Below are 27,096 nucleotides of genomic sequence, written 5' to 3' on the forward strand. Positions count from 1 at the left end.
TGCTTTGTCTCATTTAATTTGTTAATTTGACATTTTCTTGCTTTTATCACTGGAATTTATAACTTTCTACAGTGTAATATTGTCCAAGGAGTACTTCAGAGGGTGTAGTAACACAGTCTATTCAAACTCTGTTTTAAGACAGAGGGTTTTTAAGTAATAAACAAAAGTTGGGACACCTATGCAAACGGTTTGCTTCAAATTGCAAGGCTTACTTAACTTTTATTGCTGCAGAACATCTGTAAGTTGTGAATTAGTTTTTCCCTGAAGAAGGCCCATTTGTAATATTCTGAAATTTCCCTTTTTTCAGTTTTTGCTCACCTAAACTTTAAATTTAAACCTCTGGCAGTTTACTGCTTACCTTTTCACCATTGTAGGTTATTCATTGCATTTCAACTGATGAAATTAGAAGAAAAACAGGGAAAACAGAAATGTTCTAAAAGTTTTGACCAGTAGTATATTAATCACTTTATAGAGAATTCAATACTGCTGTTTTTTAATAGTATTGATAGAGCAACTTTGCACTAGGGCTCAATGCAGGCTTTCACTGCTTTCTTACACAGGTTTATCTGATCCACTTCCAATATTCTGGATATTCAACGCTATCTGGAATTTTTTCTTCTTCCAATGTGTAATTGGCAAAAAAAAAACACTTCTTGAAAGCAGATTTATAAATGCATTGTAATTTTAGTTCAGAACGCTGGTCTGAGTGTGGACTCTCATTGCACTTTGAAGCTACAGTTTTTCAAGGTCAGATAGGCAAATAAATCAGCCAGATTTGCACAAACATTCCTCAACTTTGAGGAATAAAAGTTGAAAACAGTAGTTTACTGGACCCACATGGTGGTGGCACTTTTGAGTTCACTTTGAAGGCCTCCACCATGCAAACATAAATAGATGTGTTGTTTTTCTTCTGTGCATTTTCATTTCTTTAACATCCAAGTGATAACTTCGGGATCAGTAACAAAAAAATTGAAAAGTAAGGAAAATGCATTTGCTTGCTTTCATGCTATAGGAAAACAATCTAATATTATGTCACAGAAAATTAAAATGTCATACTATTGTTGCATAGCTAAACCCTTTTAATGTGTGCTTGCTGGTGTTGTCAGGGAGCTACCCATGGAAACACAGGGATCAGACACTGATTAATTGTAACTTTATGTATAAACATCATAAATTGAAGAAAAAAGTTGTATTTGTAGTGCTGTAGTGTATACATAGCTTATGTATCTCATGATTGTAAATGTAACTTTTTTTGTTTACTTTAAATATTTGGATTATTTCTCTATACTTTAAAATAGTTGCTCTTCTTTAAGAAATCTTCACACACATTTTATTTTTTCCAGCATTTTAGATTAGTGGGTTCTTTTTGCAATTAGGAGCAGAAATTCTGCAGGTAAACATGTAAAAATAAGTAATTGAGTTAACTGCTGCCAAAAGCACATTATCACCTCTGCCTTGACAGCTGTAGAAATTTCGTTTTCAGACGGATATAACTGACTAATCTAAAACCAAGCGAAGACATTCCCAAAGGGAAAGATAAGGGGAGATATGCCACATGGGCAAATCTGTGTTGCAAAAGCAGATATCACCATTTCCTATATGTGAAAAGTAAGTAACTTTAATTATGACAAGTGTTTATTTGTGAAGATATGTTAGGTGCTTTCTGTGTAACTAGCTGCAATAAAAATAGCCACAGAATCTGCAAGGCTGGCATAACTCTACTCTGGCCCGTACATTTCTAAAAGCTTTCAGACAATGCAGTTATATTTTGCCTGCAGACAGACACACAATACTGTATAATGCAGTACATGTACATTTAAGGGTTATATCTTAATTTTAACAGAAAAGAACATAAAAATATTGGGCAATGTGTTGGAGCAGAACATGTTTACTCAAGGTTCTACCCAAGCGTTACCAATGCAGACACAGTACAGCTAATATTTTTGTTATTTAAAGGCACATCCCAATTAAATGGATTCTTCCAAGTAGCTTTATTTGCACAACTACTTTTTCCATCTTTCACAGCCAATCCATTATTTATATTAAAATACAATATAAAACTCCAATATACCTCTTGCCAAATTAAATATTTACATACCTCTGTATTAAAATGGAGTGAAAACTTCAAATGAAAACACTGAAAATGAACAGACAAACCTGTCCACATGATTTAGGTGAGACTGTTTCACTTGACTGGAACGGAAACACCCGTACTCTTACCAAACTGGTCCCATACCTCAGATTTGATAGGGTTTAATCACACTCACACACAGCCCTTTTCTGTAATAACTTGGTGTAAACAATTGGTTGAATACAGTTTTTAACCTGAAAAATCAACAGTATGGCATAAAGTGAACACAGAAAACAAGCAGCAGCAGGTTAACAAAAGCACCCCATTTTGGCATGTCACCCTGTAAAAACAGTGTGCATGAATAGGTGGTCTGGAGGTGCCTTCAGTAAGCATAATAAAATTACTTGCTACATCATGCAGCAGGTTTCAGTCTGGTTAATATTCTGTCATATTTGAAACTGATAAAATTCACCACTTGAGATGATCTGGATCCATTTTATATCAGCAGGATTTCAAAAAGGAACCAGAGCTTTGCCAAAGCAGAACATAAGGTCTTTGCCTTTGCCACCCTGAAATCTGAGGTAACCCAGCATACGTCTCCTGGATGAGGACCCTGAGCCTGTCCAGTCTTAAAATGAATCATCAGAACCATCTTTGACAGATGAGGCAGAAATGTAGCTTGAACATCCCTACCAGACAGGTTAGGGACTATCTAAATAAGCAGCCATAACAGAGGAAAGCTTAGATCTCCCACCTTTACCTGGAAGAGCTTGACACCCAGCTCTATGACACACCAAAGTGCAGCATCTTCACTTCACACCCGGCCTACAGACACGTAAGAGCCACCTCTGACATATGTGTAGGTGCACGGTGCTCTGAATTGAGGATGTGGATCAGGGGTGTCTTTGAACCTTCAATGTGAATCGGGCTTTATAGGTGGAGTAAGTGCGAATGTGTGTGTGTTTGTGCATGATTGTGTATGCGTGATTGTGAGCACCCTAGGCAGATGATCATGGCTCAGTCTTTGTCCCTGAAATAAAAGGGAGTCCTGTGGGGACTCTGCGCTTATAGTCCAGATAATCCTGCCCAAAAAAGTGAACAAGTGTCATCTCCTCTTCCTCAATTCGCTCTCGGAAGAACCTCCAGGATACCAACGTGTAACCAATCAAACAAACAGGGTTACAGAGCAAAACCTGCAAAAAAAAAAAAAAAAAAAGTCATAACTGGGATCATCACACAACAGATGGCTCAGATTGAAAGGCTGCTGAGCAACTTAAATGTTCAGCCACACTCAAGATGAGGAGAACAAACAGGCTGCACCAAATGACAAACGGTCGGTAATAACTGAGCACAATTTATTCTTATCTTTTAGAGATCACTGGCTCCACAAAGTTTAATCTTAAATTGTCAAATCTAACAAGTTCTCAGTCATCAAGCTGTGATCTGTGCTTGTTCCTACTATAAATTGCACACATTACATCAATACTAACACTGCAGTTTAAACAGAACATCGAGTGCATCATAGACTGGTGTTGACGTAAATAGTGCCTTATAATAATGTTCACTCCTTTTACCAGTTCTTTCATTTGTAACAAATCCTAACCTTTAAATTTTGTTCATTGTGATATTTTTATTTCAAGCACTGAAACTCTAAACAATTTTTTAGGTGACATTGTTTCATCTTAGGGAAAAACAATCTTATGAAGAAAAATGAATTGCATACTTCTGCAAAGCACTGTGTGTATAGCACAAACACAAACTTCCATGCAAAGGCTTGAGCAAGTTGCATATTTTGTTGACATTTGCAGTAAATATTAAATGAATTGAAAGAATGTAAAGAAAAAAGTAAAACAGTAAATGTGCCATTTGCAAATGTTTGGGCACCCTGCTAAATAAGTGTTAACATCCTCTTTAGCAAAAATCAAAACTTGCAAATGCTTTTTGTGGTCAGTTGTGAGTCTTTGAATTCTTATTTTGGAAATCTTTCCCCATTCTTCCTTGCAGATTGCTTTCAGCTGTGAGATAGTCTTGGGCTCTCTCGTGTGCGCAGCATTTTAAAAGATGTACCCACATATTTTCAGTGATGTTCAAGTCTGGGGATGGGGAGGGCTAATCCAAAACCCTCACCTTATGTTTCTTGAGTTCCTTTATAGTAGACTTCAAAGTGTGTCTTGTTTGTTGTCTTGTTAAAGCAATCCTTTTTTTCAACTTCAGTACAGACTGTCTAACATTCTCCTCAAAGACATGTTGATATTTAGTAGAATCCATTCTTCCCTGTACTCACACAAGGTTTCCTGTGCCACTAGCTGCCACATGATCCCAAACTATAACAGATTCACCGCTGTACTTAACAGCTGACAAGGTGTTCATTTCTACTAAGGCTGCTCCTTTTCTCTCAAAAGAAACCTTCTGTGGCCAAAGAGTTTGACTTTAACTTAATATGTCTGCTGAACTTGTTCCCAAAATGCCTGTCTTATGCAGATGTTGTTTTGCATACTTAAGATATTGTTTTTTGTGATGAAATCACTCGTCAGGTTTCCTTCTGATGGCTCATCTAGGAAGACCATGGCCGTGTAAGTAATACCACACAGCAGAACAGTGCACCACCAGTACATTTCTCAGCAAAACCGACCTGCAGGTCCCTGTTAGTCATATGGGGGTTTTGCTTTATCTTCTTGTACAGTTATGCAAGCTGTTCTGTCGATTTTCTTGGTCTTCAAGATTTTGTCTCCTTAATTGTTACTTCTTATTTATATTTCAAACTATGGAAATTGCTAGATGGAAGCATTTTGATATCTTTTTATAGAGTTCCCCTGCTTTGTAGGCATCAGTTGGTTTAAATTTCCAAATCCTCAGAAAGCTGCTTAAGGCAGCCCATTGTTGTTGAGTGTTACACAAAAATGTTTCACATTTTTTCAGTTCATCAAATAAATCATAACTATAAAATAACATTTTCATAAAAATACTGTTTATGTTTGTTCGCTGTCAGAGCAGCATTTACTTTTTTTTGTCTTTTTTTACTTCAGATATCAACTATATATGTAATTTAGCCAGGGTTGTTAAAAATTTTGCATGGAATTGTATATGCTTCCCCTTTTGGTCCACAAATGTTTTTTGTTCCTTGTATTCATTCTGTTTAGCTTAAACTAGGAAAAAAAAACACAACATACACAGAGTATTCTTGTATAAACAGTAATTCCCTGAATGTTTCAGGGTTAACTTCCAAATTCTCCCTGTGGGTCCCTGCTTTATCTTAAACCTCACTGGTATTAACCCTGAGCATGACATGTTTTCAGAATTCTACACAAGTATGGTTAGGCACAAACAGACTTGGGATGACATGTACTAATCCCCTTTATATTTTTAACACTCAGGACAGTATTCTGCTGCCATCTATTGGATGAAATAATTTTAAGCTGCAAAAAAAAAACAAAAACACATATTTCTCTGCATTTTACACCCAAAAGTAACTCATTAATATATTAAAAAGGTGGGTGGATCCTCCAACTAAAACACAAATGGAAAAGGCAGTTTTAGAATGAACTGAAAATGGACCACTGTTCGAATCTAGCAATAGTGATGACAGAAAGTGAAAGTGATACATGACACAGCACTGTGTGACCACACCATCGTGATATACCTTGTGAATTTGGTCACGTTAAACTTCAGTGTGGTGCAACAGTAGCTGCTTGGCAAAAAATTAAAATAAGTGGGGTCAAGTGCAAAGACAAGCAAGACGTTCACCACTGAAGCACTATTCACAGTGCATCAACTCTCAATGTTCATGTCTGGGCAAATGTCGAAGTCACTAAGCCTTAAACTGTGGTAGTCTGCAGTAACACAAGGGACACTTCGAGGTCAGGCACTGACATTGTACCCTCTCATTTGGAAAAAACAGAAAAAAAAAGAAGAAATGTGCACAGAGAAACAAGATTCTACTGTCATGACTAGGTTAGGTTGGGTTGGTGACTGTCTCAAAACATGCCACATGAAGGATGTGTACTAAATCTGCATTGGTCCTAAAGTGGACAGACATACCTTTTCTACTGTATTGATGTTTTGATATTTACATGTTTCTGTTACACATAATAAAAAAATGTTTCGTTGAAAAAAATTCAACGTTTTTGGCTAGTTTTTTCTGGGGTAAACGTAACACTAAAGAGGCTAAACACTTCTTAGATGAGCAGTTTGACTAAGACCATATGATAAGCCTTAATTAGGATTCATTTGCCTAATTTTTTTCAAACAATAAAGAGATACAAAGTAAGTAAATCAGGGGTCTTAAACAGTACTTGAGTTCAACAATTGTCACTCTAACCAGTTTTAAATAATTACCTTTATAATATTAGAAGATTTATGTCAGGAGATATTTTTCTAACCCAAAATGTGTTAAAAACTCAGTAAAAGGTCAGGAAAATATGTGCCATTTAAATCTAAGGAGGTAAGTTTCAGTTTATTTCAGATTATACCTATGGCATTAAATCACGATGCAGCTCTATAAACAATTCCCAGTGAAAACCACAGCCAATATTCTCACCTGTGTACCAATACTCCAATAGAACCAGCCCACATATGAAGGGTGCCGGAAACAAGAATAAACACCACTGGTGACTAAAATGTGGCTTTGTGCTTTTTCATTTTGTACAATATGATTAAAGTTGGAACCAGCAGTCAGCATGGCAGCTTTGCGTAAGCAGTCTCCAAAAAGAACCATGAGAAGGCCAAGCACGCTAATCCATCGTAGCTGTTTCAAATCTGTACAACAGAAAGGAAAAAGCAATAAGGAATACAACAGTCAATATATGAATATATCTTCCCTCCTTAAAGCATAAATTTGGTATTTTTCAGGTCAATTTTATTTCAACAAACACAGTATATAGCATTTGCCATGAATAACTGTATTCTAAAGTTAAGTGTTTTCTAAAAATTTATGTGAGAAGTCACACAAGCGAATGGAAAATACATCTTTACCTCAAGAAAAATAGTACCAGGAATATGTAATAAAATGATGATTTTTGTTGTCACATGCATTTGTCGGAAACATAGAAGATATGTTTTATCAAAACTCAAAGAAGATGCATGCAGTAAGTTTTTAGGATTTTAATTTTAATTGTAGCCCCATGCCCCATAGTGGTTCACTGTAAAATACCAGGACTAGCTATGTATTTTTACAAATTTATAGAAAGCTTGCTTCACTCGTCAACTCCTAGGCCTGTGCTACGCGCTAGCCTCTTTGCGGTTCAGCTGCTCGCATATGGGGATGCAGATGTACAATTTAAACTGATTTTTATGGGAATTGTTACATATGCATAATAGAACTAACTATTTTACATTACAGTGAGTAATTAACCATTAAAAAAATAGTAAAACGTAACAATTTAAAAGTAAATTATGTTTCATGTTGCGTTACGAGTTATTTATTGAGTAATACGATTTTGTTCTGTTTGGCTTGAAATTAACACGCAAATACTTTTTAAACTTACACTTTTACTGTAAAAAAACTTTTTTGAGTTAAATTTTTGTCAAAATCTCATTGAATTTTGATTCTGTGTTTGGACTGTCATTGTGACAACGCAACGTATAACTGAATTTGATTAATTTCGTTTCTCTCTATTAAATAAAATGACTTTTTCGAATGTTTGGCTCTGAGCTTTGTTAGGATTGCCCGTGTACTCATTTTTTCTGTTGATAACCCTTTGTGATGAAATTCTTCAATAAGATTTGGACATAATATGTATTTTTTAATTGGGAACTTAAAGTGGGGAAAACATTAAAATTTATAAGAGCTGAGAGAGCAGGAACTGTGTCTAACATAACCATTCACACAAATGAGAGATGAGAGTACTGTGTGCGGGGTTGAAAAAAATCTCATGGCCAAAGTCTCGTCGGACTTGATAAAGTCTCTTCAAAAAAGTCTTGTCGCTGGATTTTTGTTATATAATAGAGAGATGCTTCCCTTTAAAAACAATTTTACAGAGCAAATGCATAGATAACATGTTTGTGAACGAATAACTTTGACTTGAAAAATAAAAAACTTTTCCTTAAAGTACATAGTTCATTGTACACTGTGTGGCCTTATCAGCGCTGAAAGTCACCTGGGAAAAAGAACTTCTCAACTGCAAATTCAATCCAGGATGACATAGCTGCCACGGAGTACTCCAAACTGTGGTTGATCAAGTAGGAATCCAAAGACAGACTTCTGGGGTTGATAAGTGCTGTAACCAGGTATTCCGAGTAGTGAAAGAAGGAAAGGGAGCACATATACCTATGGGAAGATGATTGCAAAAATTACAAAGGAAGTCATTTTAGTTACTTGCAGCTCCTTCCAGAAAAGTTAAGGAAACAAGAAAAAAGTCCAGATGTATTTGTTTAGCAGTGTGACTTGCTAGCAAAGCTTCTGCACTATAAGCCTCAAAGTTTCCATTTCATTCCCTGCCACTGACCAGGGAACCTTAGGTAAAAAACTTAACCTGTTAGGACTTTCTTGGTAAAATATCTGAGAAAAAATTGTATCCAATTTTTTTGTGTCTTACTAGATGTGAAAACACCACCACAACAGTCTATATGCATTTTTTTTCTTTACATTATTTTGAATCCCACAGAACCCGATTTCTCAATTAAGTAAGAACCTTTCCAATTTATTAGAATGTTTATAAAAATTGCACTCAAGCTTCAAATGTGTAGAAACCAATATTTTAAATGTAATAAGATGATCATCTACCATAAGTTAATTACATTTATTTCTCTTGCTCTTCCACTTTGCCTGTCCTAACAAGAAATTTGCCAGGTAAATCTTAAAATGATATTTTCTCATACACAGAACTCCAAAAATTAACACAATTTTTCAAATATACTGTTTGTATTTAACACTTAAATTTAGTAAACAGTCTCAGGTAGTAAAGGAAACAATGATAGCATTTACATGCGCTTTAATAACCTGGTTCTTCACGGAAATCTGGGTTTGTAAAATGCCATGTAAACCCTTATTCCAGTTAGAGAAACTGGGTTACTGGTCTCTTAAAAAAAAAGAAGCAGATTAACATGTGCAGATTTCTTCACAAGTAGCCCGGTTATGTGGCCATGTAAACCCTTAACCAGGCTACAATTAAGAATTTTGTAGTCCAGGCATGTCCACTGCAGTCTGTTCACCTGCACTTTAGCTTTGCACACTCATCTGTCAGCCACAGGTGTGAAGTGTCCACAAAGATTAATTTCTTGAGGCAAACACGTGGCTTATAAATATTTTTTGAAGATGGACAAACCTCTTTTTTTCAACTTGCACGTGTGTCTTTCAGGTCAATAATTAACTGAAAATTCTGAACCTTTATGCAGAGTAATGAGCTTTTGTTTGAGACTGAGGGTGAGAAAAAGGTTTTAGATGGGCTGCATATTTATGGCCTGGTCAAAAGCAAGTGACATAGTCAAGTCAGAAAAACGTTACTCCTATCTGGTAATTTGCACTCCGAGAAAGTCTTTCCAAGTTTCTCTTAAACTACTACTTTAAAGACAATTTTACACCTAGTTTGTTTGGTGCAGATTTCTCAGTCTAGTACGATTTCCCCCAAAGTCTGGTTTGCTTGGATAGATGTGAATATGCCAATCACACTTAAGCAAGGACCAAAACAACCACACCAAGTCCCTTTGGAAAAGGTGGCCTCATTGCGATACAAAGCGAACCCTGGAGTGATTTGCATGAGGTATAAATGTCAGCCAGTACAGGCCTGATCTTACTATAGGAAATACTGTTCAGAGTGCATGCTGTTACAGTCGTGCTACTCGTCTGCTGTTGGTACTTAGTGAATCTCATTCACAGCATAATGAGTCGTGGGCTAAGAAGCATTATAAAGGTAAAAATAAATATGCACAAAGGTACAAATATAACACAATCTGCATAAATAATTCACATAGTTACCAATCAATCAGACCAAGCCTAGCATCTGATTCAGCCTCCGAGCAACGTACATAAGTCTATTAAAAAATGCCTAATGTTACAACATGAAAGTGAAGTGCAGCGCGATTGGTTTTTGAGTTCAATGCACATACAGTGGCACACTAACTGACATTTGTAGTAAGTGTTAATCAAACTCTACAAAGAGATGCTTGACACAGAACAACACTGTGAAACAATGTTTTATTTTGGTTAATTTTGTTTTATCATATCTAAGTGCATAACTCACCTTACACTTTTAGGATAGAATGATCAGACAGCCTAGAACTCAAAAGTTAGATGGTAGTATCTCTTTTTCTAAAGGAATACGACATAACAGATAAGCATCTGTCACAAGAAAATGTGTTTTATGCATACTTTTAAAGGATCTGGAAGAAACTTCCTATCAGCAGAGTAGTTAGTCAATTATCCGGTGTGGTGAATAGCCGGGACCCATGCCCAGCCGGGACGCCCTTTTGGCACTGGATCTGGGGGAGAAGCCATGGGATGCACACTATGTTCCCTGGAATACGTGGTGGCAGCACCACTGGGTTACATCTGGGCCACAATTGTGTTGCTCCGGAGCTCATCCCTCTTGGGCTCTGTGGCCACCGCCAGGGGGAGCTGCAAGGCTTCCTGAGCCTGTGTGGGCTGTAATGTAGCCACACCCGGAAGTGCAGCCTAATTAGGCCAATTACCACCTGGAGCACTTCCTAACAACTATATAGCGCCTTTCACACTGGGTAAAGGATTGCAAGGTCCAGTACCCCACACAGCAATCAAGCATAAAGAACGGTCTACACAAAGATCAAAGACTCTTTATAAATGATATATAGACTCCATCCATCTGGATAATAAAGATGGTATTCATGCATCAGCCCAACTCCTGAATCTAAAAGTCACCAATCAAGACAACTACTCTTTGACATGGATGTTTGTTACTGTTCAGTAGGTTTATTGACTTTGAAGCAAGGGTGTATTTTTATTAGGGCTTGACATGCAGACTTTACTATTATTCACTATTTCATTTATTGTTATTCTACATTAATAAATACTGCTTCACTTTTAAATTTCTATACTTTCTATGCATATCTTGAGTGGTTGAATAAAGCAGATAGAGGACACCTAGTGTGGACAGACTGCCACTTTCTTTTACACAGGGTTAGCAGGCTAAGGGGAGACGGCAAGGTAGGAGTAACATACACTGAGGAGTGATAGGCCATGCAGACATTACTCATAATTAGGGCTTAAGTGGATAGGATCTGTATTTGTGTTAAGCTTAGGACACAACAGTAGGCCAACCCATAATAAACTTGGTAAGTCCCGCTAATCACATCATACATCATAAAGCTATTTGGGAATTTGGGAGGCTGGTCCTGAAATAGCACTGACCTCTGGGTTTAGGGCATCTTGATCCTCTGCAGCTTGCCTATCAGGCACATACTGGTGTGGAGAAAGCTCTAATCTACATTCTCCACAGAGCCTACTCCCATTTGGACAAAGCCAGCACAATAGTCAGAGTAATGTGATTTTCCAGCGCCTTGAACACCAAGGTGGCAAAATTGGATGTCATCATGAAAAAATCCCCTCCAGAAGGTGCTCTCTTGGAGGGCTTTTAGCCATAGGCTCATTCCACCACAGTGTTTACTAAGAAACACCACTGGGGATCTTTTCTGCCCACTGCTGCAAGGTAATTCAATACTTCTTCCTGACATCCCAAAATAAATGTTTATGCCCTTTAAGTTAACTTGTATTAATTTTGCTATTTCTGTACAAAATACATTCTATTTATTGTATTTTTTTTTAACTGTGCTCTCAGAAAAAAAGAAAAATGAACAGTTTTGTAAATGTCCGATTTGACAGAATGAGAACACAAACTGGCAACAGAATTAAATTACAAGCCAGTAATAGCAAGGTGTACCTACCTAAAGAGATCTGGTCAGCCCCAGGTCTGCGTATCTCAGAGAGTGCCACCAATAAAATGGGGAGTTTACTCAGCTCCTCCGACAGCACAGGAAGATAATTATTATGCCGGGGAGACAAAATGTTCCACGCACCTACCCGGATGGGCCGCCTCAAATTGGGTCCCAAGTGCTGCCTTAGCACCACACCAGTTCTGTTCCCCTGCACGCCGGACCCCACTGGCTCTCCAACGGTTTTTACTCTTCCGGGGATGGGGCTCCCTAGGGCTTTCCCCCATCCCCTTCAAAATACGAGCAGCCATGATTTCTCTGCAAATTGGAGGACCACTTGCAGGGCCAGATGCAGTTTAATGTAATACCCAGGACCACGGCATGAAGTATGCTAATAAAGTAATTGAATAAAGGAAATGAATTTATGACCAAATGCAAAGTACTGAAGCACCATTATAAGACAATTGGTATCAATGTGATCAAAAGCTTTTTCTCGATCTAACAGTAAAATTCCACAATTAGTGTTAAAATTAAACAACTTTGGGTGTATTACAGTGCCTGAATTAAAAACAAAAAAATGTGATCAAAAATAAACCCGACTGGAACATAGAGAGTGTGATCAAGGATGCACAATACTGTATTGTTCATAATCAACTTCAGTCTTTTGGCCAGAGCTTTGGCCGTACAAACCTAATACAAAAGACTCAAATTATTGGAGGGTATTTAACAAACTCTCCCAATTCCACTGTACAGATTCAACCTCAGCAGAATACAGTTCACTCTAAAATTTAGAGCAAATTTCTGGACCTCAGCCGGTGACCATTAGGATCCACATACAGTGCATCCGGAAAGTATTCACAGCGCATCACTTTTGCCACATTTTGTTATGTTACAGCCTTATTCCAAAATGGATGGAGGGTTTTTCAAATTTATTAAAAATAAAAAAATTGAGAAAGCACATGTACATAAGTATTCACAGCCTTTGCCGTGAAGCTCGAAATTGAGCTCAGGTGCATCCTGTTTCCCCTGATCATCCTTGAGATGTTTCTGCAGCTTAATTGGAGTCCACCTGTGGTAAATTCAGTTGATTGGACATGATTTGGAAAGGCACACACCTGTCTATATAAGGTCCCACAGTTGACAGTTCATGACAGAGCACAAACCAAACATGAAGTCAAAGGAATTGTCTGTAGACATCCGAGACAGGATTGTCTCGAGGCACAAATCTGGGGAAGGTTACAGAAAAATTTATGCTGCTTTGAAGGTCCCAATGAGCACAGTGGCCTCCATCATCCGTATGTGGAAGAAGTTTGAAACCACCAGGACTCTTCCTAGGGCTGGCCGGCCACCTAAACTGAGCGATCAGAGGAGAAGGGCCTTAGTCAGGGAGGTGAGTAAGAACCCAATTGTCACTCTGTCAGAGGTCCTCTGTGGAGAGAGGAGAACCTTCCAGAAGGACAATCATCTCTGCAGCAATCCACCAATCAGGCCTGTATGGTAGAGAAGTCACTCCTTAGTAAAAGGTACATGGCAGCCCGCCTGGAGTTTGCCAAAAGGCACCTGAAGGACTCTCAGACCATGAGAAAGAAAATTCTCTGGTCTGATGAGACAAAGATTGAACTCTTTGGTGTGAATGCCAGGCGTCACGTTTGGAGGAAACCTGGCACCATCCCTACAGTGAAGCATGGTGGTGGCAGCATCATGCTGTGGGGATGTTTTTCAGCAGCAGGGACTGGGAGACTAGTCAGGATAAAGGGAAAGATGACTGCAGCAATGTACAGAGACATCCTGGATGAAAACCTGCTCCAGAGCGCTCTTGACCTCAGACTGGGGCGACAGTTCATCTTTCAGCAGGACAACGACCCTAAGCACACATCAAAGGAGTGGCTTCAGGACAACTCTGTGAATGTCCTTGAGTGTCCCAGCCAGAGCCCAGACTTGAATCCGATTGAACATCTCTGGAGAGATCTTAAAATGGCTGTGCACTGACGCTTCCCATCCAGCCTGATGGAGCTTGAGAGGTGCTGCAAAGAGGAATGGGTGAAACTGGCCAAGGATAGGTGTGCCAAGCTTGTGGCATCATATTCAAAAAGACTTCAGGCTGTAATTGCTGCCAAAGGTGCATCAACAAAGTATTGAGCAAAGGCTGTGAATACTTATGTACATGTGATTTCTCAGTTTTTTTATTTTTAATAAATTTGCAAAAACCTCAAGTAAACTTTTTTCACGTTGTCATTATGGGGTGTTGTATGCAGAATTCTGAGGAAAAAAATGAATTTAATCCATTTTGGAATAAGGCTGTAACATAACAAAAGGTGGAAAAAGTGATGCGCTGTGAATATTTTCTGGATGCACGGTATTTAGTAACCCAGTGTGTTTTTCACTGCCTTCTCCAAACCAAAGAAATACTTTTTAACTGTATTCATGTCAATTACAAACTCAAGATCTCACTAGTGCTGCTTGTACCTTATGATTCAGCCAATACTTTAATGTACTCTTTTTTTAAAAGCAGCTCTTTTAAGTATTTGTCATATTGTAAATATACTTTGATAAATCTAGTAAGTTACATTTTCTTGTCTAATTATTTTGTGAATTTTTGAGTATAATTCTGCCAAAAAGCCCAACCTGCAGTCTACAACTTTTACTGTCCTCAATCTCATCATAAAAATAAAAAGCAAGATATAATACTTTTACCTAATAAAAGATGGTCATTGAAATGTCAATATGTAATCAGATGCTTTAAATTTGAAAATTTAACTCTGATTGTCACCAGACAGTGGTTGGAAAAATACTTTTCTGTTATAAAATGATCAAGCAAAAACTCAAGTGCTGCTTACACATACAAAAGTACCTAACCTGGCATGGGTTACATTCCACATGCCATGCCTTATGCAACATTACAGTTTATTTTTACTATGCATCTTCTGGCACAAATCCATTAGAAATAAATCAAGGACTTTATTTCTAACAATGAACTTATTGATATTACTAAGAAAATGTTTCATTAAAATAGAAATGAAACTGAAAGTTAAGTGAAATATTAAAATTAAACTGAAATCAAAAGCAGGGATTTCTGGCAATTTTAAATAACCTTTCAATGACGTTTAAGAATATGGAATACACTATGTAAAAGGTATGTGTTTAAGATGCCCGTGTGATTTTTTTGAAACTTCTGGTCTTGAGCAATATATAGTGCCATATTTTATTATTATACAAAATTGAATCACAGTGGAATTAATATGGCTTTTTTGATACTGATTGTTATGATGTGAGATTTTACATATAACTTGATGAATATTTTGTATGTCTTTATTTGTAATTTAGGTAAAGCAATGTAATTTAGTGTTTAACCCAACCCTTAGAAATGGGTCTGTTTGAATTTTATGACAGGATTTGGGGGATGTGTCTTAAACCAGTTTGCCGAGTGTTTCTTTGCTAAAGTCATTTCTACCCCCCCGCAAGTAGGCTAAGGTGTACTTTAACATATGGTTTGGGGGCAGGTGTTAAGATGTTCTATTCCCCCATTGGTCTGAGGTATTGCTGTTTGGAATTGGCTTGTCTCAGAGGCCTTTAAGTACTATGATGTCCAATTGGTTCTAGGGGTTGGACAGAACATCTATAAATGTATGTGTTTAACCTCACAATCTCTCTTTTACCAACCAACATATGATGAAGAAGTATCTCTCTTTTGCTAACCTGTGATGATGAAGACAACACAATGAAGAGCACAGCTCAGCAGCCATTTTGAACAGACATGAGGCTGAAAGCTGAGCACCAATGATAGATAGATAGATAGATAGGATGCCTTAACTAGAGACATTTAAGTAACTACAAGTCTGTATGCCGCCTGAACTACATATCACCATTTAATCAGGTTGTATGATTGCCAATATTCAAATATACTTTGCATTTTGTTATCATTTATGAATATTATCAGTAATACATTATTTTATGTGTAACTTAACTTCTGCTTGTCTTTTTACTACATCTAATTGCCTGAGGTTATATATATATAGAAGGGAAGGTGGGGATAAGTTATCTATAATAATACCTTATAAACAGTGGTAAGTCTGTGAGATTAGGCATTCTAAGGCTACATATTAATAATACAATAGGCGAAAGTAGAGTAATATATATTACTCTACCAAGACAAAACACAGATCAATTGACAAATACACATTAATGTCAAAGTAAAAATAGATCTATGAATAGTCTTCTAAATTACAAATATAAAACACAAAACAATTCATCACATAAGCATTCTCCTTCTTTAATATGACACATCTAACTCATTCCTGGTGCAGCAAACTGGTTTTGGAAGTCACATAATTAGTTCAATGGAGGTCACCTGTCTGTAGTCAAGGGGTTTCAATTGATTGTAGTATAAATACACCTTATCTGGAAGGTCTTGGGGTCAGTCAGTTTGGTGGGTTAACCTAGACAATGAAGACAAAAGAACACTCCACAAACTCAGAGAAATGGGCATTGAAAAGCACACATCGGGAGATAGAGACAAGAAAATAACCAAGTCAATGAATATCCAGTTAAATTAATTATTAAGAACTGGAAAGAGTATGGCATTGTTGTTATTCTGTTTAGAGCAGACCATCCACAAAAACTGACTAATTGTTTAGAAGATGACTAGTGAGGAAGATCATCAAGACACTATTGAAACCCTGAAGTAGTTACAAGCTATAGTGGTTGAGATTGGAGAGGCCCTGCACACAATCATCGCATCATCCCTAGTTGCAACTATAAGGGAGACTGGCAAAAAGAAAGCCACTGTTTAAAAACACACACATGACATCTTGGCTAGAGTTCGTTGCAAGGCCCATGGGTACCAAAAACACATAAAAGTGGTCAGCTAGCTAGAAAGAACATGTTTTTCAATATGGACACACATGAAAAAAAAATTGGTCTTAATATATAAAAGAGCTGTCTGAGAGTACTTTGAGTATGACACTGACAGTAACAAGAGTAAGGTCTAATTAATGTAGGCAGTCAGGTTTGTGGCGCTCAGTTAAAGGAAAAGTGTGGTATTTTTCAAGATTAAGTTATTTTTTTCACAATCGTGATATGTATTAATTTGCCACATGAAATTGTATTCTAAAGTGGAATAAAATTTATAAACTCAAAAAATGTCTAACTTCTTCCTGTTTTAAAATGGGGTCGATGGGGTCAGAGCCCAACCATTTCAAAAAGCTTTAAAATTTACTGAAAACTTTCATTTTTCAAGCCAAAAGTATTATCAAGTATTGATCTGCATCTTGCGATTTAACACATACTTTAAAACAGTATATCCATCCTGTTTTAGAAAGGAAACAAAAGCAAATAGAAAAATATTTTTTTGTGAGATTAGTGCATTTCAAAAGAGGACCAGCTCACTGATTGTCTCCCTCCATGTGAACCTTTCAGCCCCAGGGACATGGTTTCACTTTGAAAAGTTGCTTCCAAGCCCAGTTACTGACATTACCAAATGCTGATACTCAGATATGAATTGTAGTCTCTCTTCTGTTTAACAGCTAGACAATAATCACTGAAAAAAATGTTGCACAATCACTTAGCATGTAAAAAAATTCAGTAACTGGTCTGTGGCGCTTCGGTCCGTTTCACGGTGATTTGGCTCTATTGCTTAATCTGATGCACCAAGGGTAAAAAACAAAACACCTATGATGGCCGCTGGAAGAAGACAAATGAACAGGAAACTTATTCTTCCCTTAAGAGAAAAGTATCAATAATGTGCGATAAAAATGTATTGCTTTCAGTTTACATTTATTCTCACAAAATATTTTAAAAATGTATGAAAAATGCTTCACTTTAAAACAATTTTAGGTGGCAAATTAATACATACCATGACTGTGAAAAACTAATTCAAATAAAAAAAAATACAAAACTTGTAATTTAAAGGGAGAAAATTAAAAATGCGTTTACGCTGTTTTCAAAAAATTTCTGTGAAGGGTTTTAAAACTAACATGTTGAAAAAGCATGTAAGGAAGGTAAAACAACAGGCTTCGTTAATCAAAAAACTTCATGTCTTCACACAACTGTTGTCTCTTTGCCTCAGTCGATCAATTTTAAAAAGTAGAGCGTGCAGGAGCATTGATTTATTGAATCAAGAATAACTTGAAAAACACATTCTTAAAAGCAGATTTATTTCTAACTCTTTATAATGATGTTCCATTGCATCACCTTGTATTGCCTTTAGCCTATAATGTTCCTAATAAGTGAACTAACTAGTGCAAAGAAATCCTTTAGCACTCTGAGCACTGCACACTGTGCTAGCATTTCTACTGATGACCATCTTGCCAGCCAAACAGGACAAATAGTATTTCTTCTTTCTGACTTTTACAAGAAAGCATGGCGCATGAGCACAATTGGAAATTGATGAACAAAACATAACATTATAATATAAAGAATACGATGAGATTAATGAAGAATACGTTGGAATATTTAGTATAAAGAGTTAAAGAGCAGAATGCAGTTTGTAGATAAGGAGAACACTAAATTTTCAGAAGGAAGGAGAAAAGAACATTGTAATCTGTAAGAATGAAAAGGTCAACTAAATTGGTTTTAATGACACTGGAGACAGAAAGTTGTACTAATGTTAGTTACATTGGAGTAGGCACATCAGTCTCACATGACTATCATAAATGTGGCTCATCTCCCCTGAAATCACTTGACTCAGATGCTGTGAATCCATTTGTTTTTACCCCCCTCCTTAAACTGTTGTCTCTGCAGCCCTATATACACTTTTTAATTCAGAGTAGTGGAAATCATGGGTTATCAGCTGACATATGTATTCCTGAGAAGATGCAAGTTAATACGCTCTTAGTAGATGGACTATAACACAGAGAAAGAAAAGAGGTCAAGTCCTAACACTTCCACCAGTGGCTTTGTTTCCACTCACACCCTAGATTTTTTGAGAAGTGTTCCATTCCCAATATGCTTGTGTTAGGGGAATGTGTGAAAGTTTCAGCAGCATTGCTGTTCCTGTTAAACTTGTGCCATCGTGCCTGGCACTTACTTCAATGTTGCACGTAAAGTAATTTAAATGTTTAATCCTCCTTAATCTTCCTCTGAATGCAAGATGTTCATAATTCATTAATATTCACCTTATTCAAATTCATTTTTCCTGCACAAATGATGTTGTTATTGACTCAGCTATCAATTACTTGGAGAGGAAAGGCACATCTTATAATGTGATAATTTGACATAATGTACAATACTTCACACAGTAACATTTTGGTAATAAACACCCGAAAATGAGACCTACACTTTTGAAACAGTTGTTATTACTAAAATTTAATTTTTTACATTTTATATTGACAAGTGTGTGACTATAAAATGCAATGCTAAACTAGCAAACCTTTTCACACTTACTGCTTCTGTGTGTTGTACAAGTAGCAGCAGCCTATTACAGAAACTCCCTGTTTCTCACTATTTTTTTTTTTTTGTTTTGTTTCTGAACTTACTTGTCTTATTTAATTTTCTTGCTGTTTAATTTATCTAAAGAGCTTCTGTAAAAAGCCAAATTTCCCCCTGGTGACAAATACAGTTACTGTATATCTATCTATCTATGCATTCAATTATCAAGTTTAAAAAAAACATTTATGATATTCAGTCTTCATCCAAAATACCTCTACTGTATTTACTTTACAAACTAAATTTCAGTTTGTACTTCTCAGAAAGTAGATGCATATCTATCTATCCAGACAGACATAAATGCTCACATATATAAAAAAAATATTTAAAAAAATATATCCTGATAAAATTTTTAATCTATATTATACAGTAGCTCTATTAGCAACTATTAAACACCGCAAAACCCTTGAAATTTACCATAACTACCTTTTTAATTAAAATGTACGAGGGTGAGAGTAAGGAAAGGCATGTTTTTACAGTTCCTTTTATTATGGTTGAATACCCTACCATATACCTTTTCAATCAGCCACAGAAGCAAATGCAGAAGGCATAGATGGATGGAACAAAAAGGTAGACATCAATGTTTTGCTGTTGAATTTGTTTCCTGAAAATGCTGACAATCAAGCAATTTTTATATTACATTCTGGCTAATACAACTACAAGCAATTGAAAATAAATGTTGAGTATAGAGTATGAATAATGTGTTCTAGGAATAACTAAATAAACTGCTGTCACCTGTTCACACTGGAAGCAAACTTCTCCAAACTATACTGGTAGATTTTATTTTATTTTTTATATTTTCAGCAGTCAAAAAAAAAACAAAAGAAAAAAAGACAAAAATATATCAAATATGCAGTTCAGTAATAGAAAGGATGAATTCAAAATCCCAAATACAAACTGCAGCACTGTGAAGTTGCATAACATTAGACAAGTCACCATTAGTTATTATCATTGTATTGTGATTTATACCATAACATTTTTGAGGTGAATGTGGATCATGAAAGGTAACATTAAAAATTAAATAACCAAAATGGAGAGAGGTCCACAGAGGACGATGTCCACCACTCACCAGCCAAAGTGCGTCCATGTTGTGTGGCCAAAACTAATAAGCATCCCACTGCCAAATGCAAAGCCCAAGAAAAATGCCCGAACTGCCACCTGAAAAAAAAAGTAGACATGCAAAGAATAAAAAAAAAATAATAATTATATTATTTTAAATATAAGCATTATAAGATTGACCCAGCAGTTGATTTGGAAAAGTAACTACCTTCACAGCCAGTGGCCTCATAGTTCCCACCTACTGAAAACAGCTAATATTATTTGTCTTTAAAATAAAGTATAGAATTTCATTAACACAAAAAGCAGTATTACATTTTTTCACATTTTGTGAAGGTGAGCCCTGCTGGCAAAGGGGGGTTGTCTGATGCCAGGGCACCACCTGTTTGACACAAGAAAGGTAAAACCCTTAGGTGCAGAAGGAATCCTCTACATTGGCAGGTACAGAGCAACTAGACATACGGTATCTATGTGGAAGGCGGTAGAAGCTAAAGGGTAATAAGCTGTAAATACATAAAGGTCAAAAACAGTAGTCATTGCATAGGCAAAAACATATGTTTGACCAGGGCAGTAAAGTGCAAGTGATCCAGCAGTTGCCTACAGCTCTGTCTTAAGTTTAAAGTGGTAAGTGTGGCAATAAGTTGTTACACCACCCGGCAGGCAGGCAGGCAGGCAGGCAGGCAGACAGACAGACAGACAGACAGACAGACAGACAGACAGACAGACAGACAGACAGACAGTTTATTAATCCCAAGGGGAAATTCACATACTCCAGCAGCAGCATACTGATAAAAACAATATTAATTAAAGACTGATAAAAATGTAGGTATAACAGACAATAATGTTAACGTTTATATGTATATAGGCTGAACAGGACCGGAGAAAGTACAGTCCCCTGCAGTGCTCCTGTGTTGCTGACCACAATGTCAGACCTACAGTTCCTGAGACGCACATACTGAGGTCTGTCTGTAAGATAGTCCACGATCCATGCCACCAGGTATGAATCTACTCCCATCTCTGTCAGCTTGTCCCTAAGGAGCAGAGGTTGGATGGTGTTGAAGGTGCTAGAGAAGTCTAGAAACATAATTCTTACAGCACCACTGCCTCTGTCCAAGTGGGAGAGGGATCGGTGTAGCATATAGATGATGGCATCCTCCGCTCCCACCTTCTCCTGGTATGCGAACTGCAGAGGATTGAATAATTGCTAGCACGGGAAGTTGCTTGCCCATTCACGGGTGAGCCCAGACAGGACTGGTTGGATACTAAAGGATCAGGGGTACAGAAGTCAAGAGCTGCTAAAGGGAATTCTAGGCTGGTGTAACTGTAACAAAAACAGAGCCATGGAAAACCTGATGAATTGTTATTACGTTTGACCAGAAGTGACCTGAGACAGAGATGAAGTTGAATCCATAAACAAAAAAACAAATAGAGATGAAGGGTAAAGTGACATAAGGAAGACTCCAAGGTCAAAAAACAAAGAGATGGAAGGTATGAAATGAGAGTGCATGTTGATACTTTTGAAGTGTGGAAATGGCCAAACTACCAAAATGAGTATAAATACCTACTACTACTTTCAGCATCAGTTGTAGTCAGATGCTGCAGAGGTCAGTATCCAAACAGCAGCATGATGTTAACAGAAAGTGCAAAACCTTAAAAGGTGTTTAGCAGTGTAAAATAATGTGAAGTTGTATATGCACCAGCACTGGAAAAAATGGGGGGCATCAGGTTGCAAAAGGCAAAAACACCCCCAAATTAAACAATTTTGCCACTTAAAACACGAGGGCAGGAGCAAAATTAAACCCAAGATTAGTAATAATCTCATATATATTTCTCTTCTGGTTCATCCTGCTTCCTGTTCAACACCGGTCCTGCCGACACGGCATTTCTCGATTCCTATTCCTGCTCTTCCAAACCCTTCTCCACGCTGCCTGAGGCCTCCCATACACCCCCACGCCGCTTTTCTCGATTCCTATTCCTCCTTCGGACTACCGTGTTCCCCGCTCCTCTCTCATGACCCCATTGGTGTCACGTCACCGCCCTATATCTAGCCTGACCATGTGACCTTTCACTTCAGCCATGTGTGCGCCTGGGATTCTTTTTCGTAGCCTGCTACAGAAAGGTACTCTGTCGACCATTGGCATTGGTTTCGCTCCTTCGTATTTTCATTATACTGCGACGGTTGCTTCCTAAGCCTTTGTTATAAAATGAATGACAGTACCTTCTCTGTCAACGGGTTTTTGTACAACATCATCTCTATCCCGGGATCCGTCAACTGCCTGTTCCTATCAGTGGGTTATTTCTTGACACAAACGGTTGACGAAGGCAATGCACTCTCACTATGACATAGGGCAGTGGTTTTTGTTGCATCACATTGGGACAGATTTGGAGACGTTCTTTCTGTTGTTCTTTCCAACACAAGTCGAGTTATCACAACAAGTCAGGAGTACTATCAATACATGGCAACATCTGGAGTTTATGGTGGTGAAGCTGAAATTCAAGCTCTTTCCGAGATTCTCCATGCTACCATTGTCATTTACTTCAAACACAACCCCAACATCCCGCCTTGCATTTACAATTCTGGAAATACTCTCTTCATTTACTTTCTGTACTCAGGACAACTGGACAATGGCCACTATGAAGCCCTCCTACGGATTCTGATCATGTCTCCACAGCAGCATATAATGTCTGATAACACCAACACATCAGTCCTCAGTCATTCTTCTCTTCCACAAAACACTACAGTTTTGTCTACTGCTATAATCTTCCTCTGTGATATTTGTAGTAAACCTTTCAAAACAAAACACCTATTCACAACTGCGTCTTTCAAGAAGTTTTTATTTCTTCTTGATTTCTGAATTCCTTTCTCACCGTTTTCCGTTCCTATTCTTACACCGCCGTATGCTACAGCGGGCGTTGGCTAGTTTAATATATATTTCAGGTACTTTTGCACTCCGCTTGCATCTATGATTATTTATTTTATTGTACTTTTCCTCACTCTTTTGCCTTCTCATGTACAGCAGACTGTGTTCAGCATTCTAGCTCCTAAAATGGACAGCTTCACTGTTTTGAGTGGTGACTGACTATTAAACAGGCTATCTACCAACCATTAAAGCAACAAAGTTATACTGGCTCAAAATAAAAAATGCATACTGATAAAATAACTTGAATGTATTGTAAAACTGGCTGACTTTCCCACACAGTAGTGCTAATCCTGCTGTTGATTTTATTAAGGGTAGTGAATACTTAAAGAAATACTTGGCTTTCCAGTGTGGGAGCACTTAATCACACATTATATTTCTGCATGCACTGAAGAGAGGTTAATGTCTCCAAGGAGGATTTATGAATAGGTTAATCTGGGTAGCTAATAGGCAAACTAGTGTTATCTAAAACGTAACAGCAGTAATCCAGCTTGGACATTTGTATTAATGGTTCTCAAAGTGTAGACATATTGTCCACAGGTGTGAAATAAGTGGTCCACAAAGTAACTTTTAAAATGTTAAGATTCACTATTCTGCTATATAGGAATTTATAACTGCCAGGCTGCCGTTGTACAGCAATGCTACGAACTGAACTTGGATCCATAACGGCTGGTAAAAACTACTGCCATGTTGGTTTCCCTTGTCACATGGAAAAAATTCAATTAACGAACAAGTGACAACTTTTATTAATGAACAAAAAGAAAACAATAGGCATGTCTCTTCTTTTTACACACTGGTGCCTGTGCTTACTCTGACAACATGTGGCTTTACCATAATAGTTTTAGTAAACTGTTACATAACTGTATATGGCATGCCACACCATATACTACAGCAGGGCTTCTCAGATTAACTTAAGGACACCAAAATTATTTCTTATTTCAAAGTCATTGGTACTCCATTTTAGTTAACTTGCTTTTTGAAGATTTTTAATTGCCTCATTTAGTCTTCAACAGCCACATTCACTGTTTTTAAAATCACTTGTTGTTTTCCTAACCAGCTGCCAATTAATAATGACAGGCAAGTGACAAAGAAACCAGCATAAACCACCTAACTCACTGGTCATCACTCAGTCCACGGAATGCATTGTACTGTAACTACCAGCGCTAAGCCAAACCAACTTTTGCTTTTAATTGCACTCCTTGCCTTCATTAGATGCTGGGAAATAATAGCTTGATAACATTTGGTGTCCTTTCACAAATTAAACAAATGGAAATGTGGCTAGCATTTGCATATGTTACTTGAGAATAATTTTTGGTATTTTATACCTTGGTTTTTATGATTTTCATCATCATCGCCAAGAATTTCATTTCACTTTCCCAGATATTTATGCCATTATTTACTAATGAGCACAACAGACAAACAAGCCACTGCTCTGTTTACATGGTCCAGTACACATGCTTTCCTTTTTTTCCTTCACAGTTGTACTATAAGCATTGTACTTCCAGATAAGTGCTCATTGGATGTCAGCTCTCAGACACACAGGAGCCCACCCCTAGTTTGTAACTGTGGCCAAGAAAAAACTTTAATTTCATGTTTTCATGAAAAAGGTATATAACAAAAATATGCACTGAATAGAACCCAATATTAACCATGTAGTACAATGACAAATGATGTGAAAAATGTCTATGGTAAAAAGAAAAAGAATTCTCACAAAACTTGTACTGCATAATCCACATTAAGTCCATTTGTATGCTCAAAATGTGCAAAATACGTGATTTTTTTACTAAAATATTAATACTTCCATAAAACTTAGCATAAGAGATAAATAGGAAAGACACATTCCCATAAACCTGTGTTTTGATGTACAAATGGATCCCATTCAACCTGAACCTTTGTCATGTACTTACTCCATGAAGACATTATATCAAACATTTTTATTGGCCACCACAGTATAGACTACATGGGGTAAGTAACATAAAAATTATTTTTGGTTGGGAGTATTCCTTTAAGCAGATTGGGTCTGACTATTATTGTAGTTTAAGGAGACCCCCGTTGTTATGAGCAATTAATGCAGAAAACCAGGTAAATGAAAAAGAAAAATATTAACACACTTTTTCTTGCAACTGTATTAGTATGCTGTCTTTGGTGTGGGGATGGATTAAAAAAATGTCCAGGAGACTTAAATTATTATTTAAACTTTTCTGGAGAATGTTGCACACCTTTAAAACGCATGTGGGCAGGTCAACGGAAACCAACCTGCCTGAGCATATGTCTTTGTAAGGCAGCTGTTAATCTCAACTTCGATAAACCATTTGAACACCGTCTTAAAACCATTACATATAATGCTTAAGATTTAATGTTTAATGTGTTTACATAACGTTAATGAAACTAAGACAAAACGTTCTTACTTAATTTATTAAGAGGTCCACTACTGTGCAGTAGGGAAATAATGAAGGACTTATTAGAGACTGTCAATTCTAAATGCACGTTTTGATATAAAGATTGGAGTATTTGAAACATCAGATACAGTATACATATTCAGCTTTTGGTATAGCTGAGGTTTACGTGTGTGTCATCCTGTCGCTGCAATAGTCGCTACGACCACAGCTTACAGTTTTTCTTGAAGACAACTTGTGGTTACTTTTCATTTCCTAATACACAATGATTCCTCTCCAAAAATGAAAATACTAATCTTTTTAAAGTATGAACTGATTTAGAGTTAAATCTGGGCCAACGTTCCTGCAGTGTGGAGTCTCGTTTATAGGCAGACGCAGGAGTTTGACACTTGTGTCACTTCGAAGCTGCACACACTCCGCCTCCCAGCACCGGTGTTCAAACTATGTCTCTGGGCTTTTACTCCGCACGTACGATGCGCACTTCGTTTTGGCAGTGTCTCACTTGCGTTAAATACTTAATTCCATGCCTCTGAACAAGGTATCGCCACAATTCTCACAGTCAATCTACACGCTGTTCCTCATACCTCAGTCAGTAACGGACGGACGGATGCCTCACCTGGTAAAGAGCTCCCTTGTACAGCAGCAGCAGCAGCCCGTTGCAAAGTGCTATGTATGCCGCGATGGCTGCCTTACTTTGCAGGCCTCCAAGCACATCTTCAGCCCAGTGGAACCGAAAGCTCAGCGCCGACAGCAACGGGATGCCCACCACCGAGATGCCTAAAAGAAAGCAGCATGCACTGACCCTACCCTCCAGCACCAACTTACTGCCAGCCATGATGCATTCAGCCCGGGACAGCGCAAGTCTCGCGAGGAGGGGCGGGGTTATAGGTCGCAGAAAACGAGTGGGGTTTGGCACTCCGTGGTCTTTTCCTTTAGATGTCGCTGTCCGTTTGAAAATCAGCACAAAGGAAGCGCCTGTCACGAAAAAAACTCAAAGAACCCTGGTAAAATAATTCAGTTTAAATTATTTACATAGAAACCTTTATTGAATTCAAAGCTGTACAATTAATTATAATAGGGAAAATCCGTTTTCTTTGTTACACTTACACTTCTGATAACATGGCGTGTAAATGACGGTTTATGTAGATGTAGTTGTTTTTAATATCTCTTAAAAACCTCACACTGTTCCAGTGCGGTGCTAAGATGTAACCCGCTGCATTCGGATCCCAATCCAGGTGGGTCGGCGTGTGGTGGGTGCGGCAAAACACTATCAGCGCATGCTCCCAACCTTGCTTCTTTGCAAGTGAAAGCGTTTTAAAAAAAACCTGTCCACGGTGCCTTAATTTGTCCAGCCCTTCACTGTACAGTAAAGACCCTATAAACATTTTGACGC

General features: G+C 37.5%; 1 protein-coding gene across 1 annotated transcript; it reads right to left on the reverse strand.

The window, feature by feature from the left end:
* Window positions 1-2,988: 2,988 nt before the first annotated feature.
* Window positions 2,989-26,574, reverse strand: icmt (isoprenylcysteine carboxyl methyltransferase). The gene is made up of 5 exons (XM_028807417.2): window positions 26,320-26,574; window positions 20,403-20,491; window positions 8,167-8,336; window positions 6,609-6,826; window positions 2,989-3,264 (listed from the first exon to the last, which is right to left on the reverse strand). The coding sequence occupies exons 1-5, from the start codon at window positions 26,536-26,538 to the stop codon at window positions 3,082-3,084; spliced, it is 879 nt and encodes a 292-aa protein (XP_028663250.1). The 5' UTR covers window positions 26,539-26,574; the 3' UTR covers window positions 2,989-3,081.
* Window positions 26,575-27,096: the final 522 nt, after the last annotated feature.

The sequence above is a fragment of the Erpetoichthys calabaricus genome, chromosome 8 (assembly GCF_900747795.2).
Source record: "Erpetoichthys calabaricus chromosome 8, fErpCal1.3, whole genome shotgun sequence".
Taxonomy (NCBI): Eukaryota; Metazoa; Chordata; class Cladistia; order Polypteriformes; family Polypteridae; genus Erpetoichthys; species Erpetoichthys calabaricus.

Bases quoted from the DNA above. Each gene is read 5' to 3' on its own strand.
- icmt (XM_028807417.2), bottom strand. From the start codon at position 26,538: ATGGCTGGCAGTAAGTTGGTGCTGGAGGGTAGGGTCAGTGCATGCTGC. The intron at 6,827-8,166 runs GTGACTTTCAGC...TCTGTTGTACAG, and splicing joins TGAGAAGTTCTTTTTCCCAG to ATTTGAAACAGCTACGATGG. The intron at 3,265-6,608 runs GTGAGAATATTG...TTTTTTTTGCAG, and splicing joins ATTGGAGTATTGGTACACAG to GTTTTGCTCTGTAACCCTGT.